Below are 7476 nucleotides of genomic sequence, written 5' to 3' on the forward strand. Positions count from 1 at the left end.
TATCCGCGTTTGCTATTGCTCATCGCAGCCGCCACCCCCACCCCGTACACGGATCTCTCTCGATGGCCACATATCGTGCCATGACCATTGTTTGAGTTCCACTCGATCTCCACCGAACTGAACCGACACAGAAGGCGTTATGGTTTCATCGGCCAAAAACGTGGCCGCGAAGCTCCCATTATGCTGCTGCTGCTGCTGCTGCTCTTCGCTTGACACCTCAAACACATGGGCGCGCGATCCACGACAGGGGAACCACCGGAGTGTCCGAGGATGCGAGGGCTGGAGCCATGCTCTGGTCCGGTGACGATGAGCCGGACACGGCGATGCACATGCGGTGCGCAAAAGACTTTTACTTTCTGCATTCGCCTGCTGGCCTGCTGGTTCGCGATGCTGTGTAGCACCCCGGCTGTCAGCTGCCCCATCAAAGGTGCTGGGATGGTTAAGGCGGGGAGGCTGGTTGGCGGTTGGTTACCTCACCGACCGGCCACTGACCGTTCGGTCGATCCGTTGTTACGTTAGCCGCTCCACCGAGACGGATGAACGATGACGCGAGGCGACGCATCTTCGCAGAAACTGCGCCACTGCGAGAGATCATTAGCACGGTCGAACAATAAATCATGGATCGGGTCTCTGGATCGAGCCGGCTGCCGATGGCCGATGGCCGATGGCTGACCACCGTCGGTGGCGCCCCCTGTTGAAAGGAGGAAGACGCTTCACGCTGTGAACGCGGTTATTAGAAGCAATTTTCGAATGAATTGATCGCACCTTTGTAACGCGCTTTGTAACAGCTCTTTCACTCTCACTCTCTCCTCACCTCCATGCCTCGCCTTCCCGTTTCCATCTATCCATTCATCCCTATCAAGCGTAATTCGATTTTCATGCTGTGCGCCATTTTTCCAAGCGTCCAAGCAAACCGGATCATCGAGCGTTTTGATCGAGCACCCTCCGGAGCCCCCCCCGGGCCCGGAGTAGAGAGGATCACTCAAACGGGTTGCATTGATCGGTTGATAAGCGTGTAGCACATCATCTAAGTGTAGGTTCAGTGACAGCGATCGCCAATGATCGCCGCTTTTGGGGATGGGGACGGGGACGAAGTAATAGCCCTTGTCGTTAACCTTTTAGTCGCCGCGTTGCCTGCGATCGAAAGACAGTAATTAGCGGAATGGGAGGACGGGAACGGGAAGCTATCTAGCGCATTCAACAAAACGCACGCAGGGAGTGGAAATGGCCGAGATGGGCAGTTTAGAAGACGCAACGCAATTGTCGCACTTGGCCGTTAGATTACGCAACGTGGAAAATTCACTTCCGAGATTCCGAGGGGGGTCCGTCATCGTGTGGTTTGTGGCGATGCGATCTACGCTTTTCTGTGACAAGTAAATTACCATCTTTGCGGGTGATTTGATGGTTACGCGAGTTTCCTTGAAGCAGGTTCTGAGATAACGTTTTACATCTTACTTATGTGTTTTGCGGGGCGAATCATCACTTAGCAGAACAGTTTTACAGGTTTTCGTTGGCATAACATTTATGTCAACGTTGTCTAACTAAACATACGGCTCGTCCGTCCTTATATATGTTAAAAAAAAAAAAAAAAAACGTTGTCTAACAACCAACGAGATTGGGATGGGCTTGTGCTTTGTGATCCAATAGCGTTACTTCCTATCTTTGGTGCTAGTTTTATTCATTTTCGCGAAATTTAGACCTTCTTATTACAATAACTTGTTAAAGATATTGAAAATGGATCGATATACTTAATTATCCGCCTTTTGAATAAGACTTAATTAGTTGCAGCATTAACTATGAGTCTTCGATGAGCATTTAAAGAAATGTTTTGCAAATGAATTCAATGTACTTCGAAGAGGGAGCCAATAGAGAGCAGAGAGTCGCTTTTACTTGTGTTAAATCTAGTGTTAAGTTAGCATAAAAATGCTTCCTCCAGATGCTTTAGTAGCAATATCTTAATGTTATCAATATTTTTAACAGTACCAATATTGTTAACTGTTCTGACCACTAGTGAAAAGCTAAAATGGAACAAATGGAGCATAAACTTTTTTGAAAACAGTATACATTTACTGCTAAATTGTTTGAAATGAAAAAAATATTATTAAAATTTCTAAAACAAAATATTCGAATCAAATATTGCATATCGGACCTCCAGTGCCATAAAGCTGTAATAAGAAAGCTATCAAAACAACTGATAAGCAAGCTTATTTCATAATAGCCAAGTCAAAAACTAGGCCTTACTCACCTTCACTTTCATTCCAATCTTTCCAAACTAATGCATCATCAACAAGGAACCTGGAAACAGAGCCCCTGGCCGATCGCAGATTGGCCTCTAATCGTGAAAGGCCATCTCACATTCGCACGAACTGTCTAGTGTTGTGCCGGTGTCCAAAAACTGTGTCTCAAATCAACCATCCTATGGTCACCCGTCCGCCATTGGCCATTCGGCTTTGCATACAAAATGCACATTTGTCCAGCGTGTCCGCGTCCACGTCCGATCGCGATCACCTCACCTTTCAGGAGCGCTAAACGTGATTTAATATGGCACTAATATGTAACCTGACGAGACGGCGATGCTGCCAATGACATTTAAATTCAATTACGTCGCCCAGAGCCCCCCGCTACAGGCACGCACGCAAACATACGACATTTCTTCCGCGATCCCCCGCACCACCGAGCCGAGCTGTCGCTTGGCAGTGGAGAGAAACCATTTGAACGCACCACACCATGGCCACCGGTTCAATGCTCTTAATTTGCATTCGATACGATGGTGTCATCTCTCTGTCCCGCGATGATCTCAAGCGATGCTTTGACGTGGAGCTCCGATCATCGTCGAATAGTAAACGCACCATGGTTGGTGTAAATGGCGTCTCGTGCTCCCTGTCATTGTCGGCACCATCACCAGACCAAAGCCGCTAGCGTTACGCTCCAGTGCGCCGGAAGGCGAAAAGCCGCGACATTCAATTCGTCGGCCCGGATCCCCGGAATCGCTCGATTTAAGCCGATTTGCGCGTCGAAGAAAGTGTGAAAAGGAGGTAAAGTCCCATTCGGAGTGGCCGGGGGGGAGTGTTTGGAAATTAGGCCACCATTTTGGTTGTCCGTTCACTAGGTCAGGCGCCCCGGGCCGGTACTTGCGCGAATTGGTTTCGTTTTCTAGCGAGTTAGCGGCCACCCATTTGAGGCGGAGGTGGTGGTAATAGGATTCGGACTTTTCCGAATCCTTCCGTCGCCGCCATCGCCCAACCGTGACCGTGGCAAGGTGTCAGAGTGTCAGAGCGTTCCTTTTGGGGGCTTTTGGGGAACTCTAGCACTGGCGCAAGTGACAGCTGGCGACTGGCACGGTCTAATTAGCATTCGCCGTGCAGCTTCCAGGTGTTTTCGGACGGTGGCATTTCCGCTGTCCAACCCGGCACATCCGACGAATCCCCTGGCTGCCTTCTGGTGCCCGCTTGAAGTGACCAAACGATCCGCAGACACGCCTGCACTGATTATGCAAAAACAACGTCAATCACGACGGCGGGCACCCTCAGACCAGTCCAGTGACCAGTGTTGATGCTGCAGTGCAGTGGCAAATCGGCAAAGCTGTCGATGGATTAGCTACTCCTGCCAGCCAGCCAGCCAGCCAGCCAGCCAGCTTCGTGACGCAGCAAGACCGCGGACTCCAGGCCAGGGCTCGCTGCGCACAATAATTTGCATAGTTGACGTAAATTTGAGCATGCAACAACCGGCAAACCGGTGGCCGGCGACGGCCACAAGACGGCCTCCAGCCTCGCAACTGGTTTATGCCCCCCCATGGACACTCCAGACTCTGAGATGCATGCAAACCGGCACCGCAGCCCCAACCTTACGCGACTGTTACGCGACACGGCGGCCGGTGCTTCACACCTCACGGGATGCTCACTCACTCACCGATGCTAAGGCCAGACGTGCAATTTGTCCATCCGCCCGGTCTGCCAACCCTGTCACCAGATGCACTGCTGCAAGAAGAAGTCCAACAGTGCGATGCTAAACCACCTATCGCCTATCGAAGGGGCAACGCTTTTATGCAACCACACACGGTTTGCTGATCGATAATGATCGATCGACATCGGCCGGCCCTGTCAACCTCGTTGATATCCGTTTAGTGCACAAGCACAGGCACTCGAGCTGGCTGGCTATTCATTAAGACCTTTCCATTCGACCAAACAAACAGTTTAGCAGGGGACAAACCACCACACCAAGCACCCTTCGCCCTTTCGGGCAGTTTGAGGACAGCATAAGCAGCATGGCGACGTGAATCGCCTTCGCTTTCAGTAGCGGAAATTGAAAATTACAAGCACTGCCAGTCCTGGGGCGAGTGAGATCATCGTCTTGTAACGCCTTTTTAGACGCGTGCATTCGTCCACTTTAGGACGTTATGTGACAAGCACAGCATTGAGACAGTACAAATCGTGATGGTGAAGATTGTAATGAAAAGCATTTTTCGATAACAACCGAACAACTACCGTGCCTTTTTCTGGCGTTGTTTTCTCAACCAATATTTCACATAAAGTGTCCGAAATTAATCAATTTCACTTGTGCCCATTGTAGCATGTTTGACCCACTTTAAGTCCCGGCCTTTGGTCCCGTTGCTCTGGTTCCCGTGCGCGCTGAATTGTGGCCGAAAAATGGACCTTTCGCACGTCCATACTTACAAGGACTCGCGATTGTTGGTAAAAGGAGATTGTTTGCAGATCGGCGGAGTGTTCTTGTGTTTTCACCGGTTTTATTTTTGCTGATCGCGAATATTTCTGCCGATGCTGAAGGCTACCGGTAACGAGATTGGCCCTTTCATTTGCTGCACCACAACAACCACAACAACAACAACGAAAAATCCCTTCTCTCCGGGAGCAAGGAGAGACCCGAGATCATGTAAACCACGGGGCCACGCCACAAAACCGAGCTCGACATACTCGCTGGTTACAAGAGCCCCAAAACCGAAGTCCTATGCCAGAGTGTCAGATTTCAACACCAGAGCGCGCACAGGGCATCATAAAAACAACCACAACACAATACACCAGTTGCCAGTGCATTGCCACAACCCCGCAGAAAAACAACACCCCAAATGTGCACGCAAATTGTGGCCAACGATGGCCGCACGGTTTTTGGGAATCAAATTTCTCCATCCATAGGACCAGGAGATGAGTCATGGCGATGCCGTTCGTTTGTTCGTCGAAACACGGATTTGGTTACCTGGGCCAGGGACGGGTTTTTTCCGTTTTTGGGGACGAACGTTGCTCGAAGCCCGTGGCTTCATGGCCGAAATGTGCGTAAATCGATTGCAAATTGCAACCGCAAACATTAGCTCAACCCCGGGACAAACATATGCAGTCCAACAGGGCCACAAGGGAATTGTTGTCGGTGGACGGAGGGGAATGGCTAACAATTTGTCAATTCAATATGACCAATCAACCTTTTCCGCGGAGACCGCAAACAAACACCGAATTGACATTCACCACGAAGCGCACCAGTATGTTGCCCAATACATACGACGTGAGTGATCATCGTGGCTGATGGATCTCTCGGTTAATTTGTTTTTTTTTTGCGTCGTCGTCTCTCCCGTCGTCGCTGGTGATCGGAATCTGTCATGTGATGGGTAATTTCTTAATTAAACCAACAATGGACCAATGGTTAACGGATCACTGGAACCGGACGACGTTCGACAATCAAAAAAGGGAAAGGGACATCGATCGAAGGTTGCGTTCTTTATGTCGCATCCGATCGCACCGATCCTCCTCTCCATTGACATACGATGCGATGCGAAGTGTGGTCGTGTTGCGGTTAGCGCATCGCTCCGGTGATTACATCGAACATGATCCTCACCGCTCATCATCATCTTGGCGGCTGCCGATCGTCCTCTTCCTCTTGCTATTTGAGCTCGGGCGCGTTAACATTTACACACCAAGATCGGTGGAGCTGGTGAAGTTGATGATCAAATATTTAGACGTTCGCTCATCGAAACTCATCAGCCATCAGCGCCAGGCAGCGCGCTGCTGGAGGACGCTAGATTTAGCGTGACCGTTCGATTCCAACGATTGACCGACGCCAACCACAGTGGGAATCCGCCATTCGATCATCTGCCCATTGGCGGAGTTGATTTGGGAGGTAAAGCTCATTCCGTCCTCCCAAAAATAAATAAATAAAAAAGCACCTCCTCAACATCTTCAGCGACCATCAACTGTGCAGCTTCTGCGTGCAGCTGGAGTTGCATGGTTTTGGGAGTGTAGAATCGATCGAGCCGCTGCTTCCTTGACCTTAATATATGTTGAGTACCGCCTGGAGAAGAGAATGCCACCATATCGCCACCATCACTGATCCATCACCTGTTTCTTCCTCTTCTTCTCTTTTCGCTCTCCCCTGCAGCTACATCACCCCGACGACGCTTCCGCAAGTGATTGCACCATCGAGTGGCGGCAAGTCCGGCAGCGGCAGCGGCAGCGGTACCGGCATCTCGCAGAAGCTGCGCGACCTCGCGACCTCGGCCGGGCTGCTGACGGCGAAACCGCGGCCTCCACTCAAACCGGTCATCAAAACACGTGGCTCCAACAGTACCGAGTTCCCGAAAAAAGTCACATTCAGTGCTTTTGCAACCGTGCAGGTTGTTTGAGGACCGGCCACCACCACCGCCACCACCACCAAAAAAACCAAACACTCAACACACGCGATAGCAAACCGATACCGAACAAAAACACAAGAAGGAACAGCAGCAGCAACCAACAGCAACGTCACAATCATCAACATCGGCTTGCAGCAACCGCGTATCATGTGTTAGGGAATATGTTCTATTGCCAAACCCGGGACCGGCCTGTTTCCACTGGCCCGGCCCGCAATGGTAATAGTTCTTTATTCCTTGCCTTTTTTTTTTTTTTTACTTTTGCCAAAACCAAATAGCCAATAGAGTGCCCCCCCACAGATAGGCCCGTGTTAAAGGGAGTGCGTCTCGTGTTTCGGAAGCCGTGCAGCGCCACAGCTAGAGCGTTGCGTCTAGATCGTAGATAGTAGAGACCTCTTGAGCTTAAAGGAAGGAGCAGGGACTGTGTAATTAGTGTTATCCGTGCCCTTATCTATCCGTGCGATCTGTCGTCTCGTGTCATGCCTATTTGTTCCGAAGGGCGCGATTTGTGATTTAGCTCCCGCTCCCCTAATGCTACTCATAAGACCCTAGCAAAGCAGCAACAATTATGTAAAAAAAGGGCGAGCGCGCGACCTGCGGCGACCTGCTGAAACACAAAAACAACTTCGAAAGCAATCGGAAAGGATCGTAATGCAGTTCGCGTGTCACGTGCTTTGCCGACGAGCGGCCGACGGATCCCTGCTCCCACTCTATCGAGCATCTGTAATCTGTAAATCTGTAGCGCTGGCGCTGCTTTAGGCTCAACTCTTGCGCAAGACCTTAGACGACGGATAGCACCGGACGCAACCATACAAAAGCAAACCGGTGGAGTAAAAAGTCGGTTT

The 7476-nt window shown here is 50.5% G+C and overlaps 1 protein-coding gene across 1 annotated transcript in view; it reads left to right on the plus strand.

Moving 5' to 3' along the window:
• LOC126569812 (homeobox protein slou-like) overlaps positions 1-6783 on the plus strand; it is a 36097-nt gene extending 29314 nt beyond the window's left edge. Inside the window, exon 2 of the mRNA XM_050227186.1 lies at positions 6382-6783. Within this exon, the coding sequence (XP_050083143.1) occupies positions 6382-6625 (244 nt within the window). The 3' untranslated portion in view covers positions 6626-6783. The remainder of the gene's footprint in view (positions 1-6381) is intronic.
• The last annotated feature ends 693 nt before the right edge of the window (positions 6784-7476 follow it).

Source organism: Anopheles aquasalis, chromosome 2 (genome assembly GCF_943734665.1).
Source record: "Anopheles aquasalis chromosome 2, idAnoAquaMG_Q_19, whole genome shotgun sequence".
In the NCBI taxonomy this organism is placed as follows: domain Eukaryota; kingdom Metazoa; phylum Arthropoda; class Insecta; order Diptera; family Culicidae; genus Anopheles; species Anopheles aquasalis.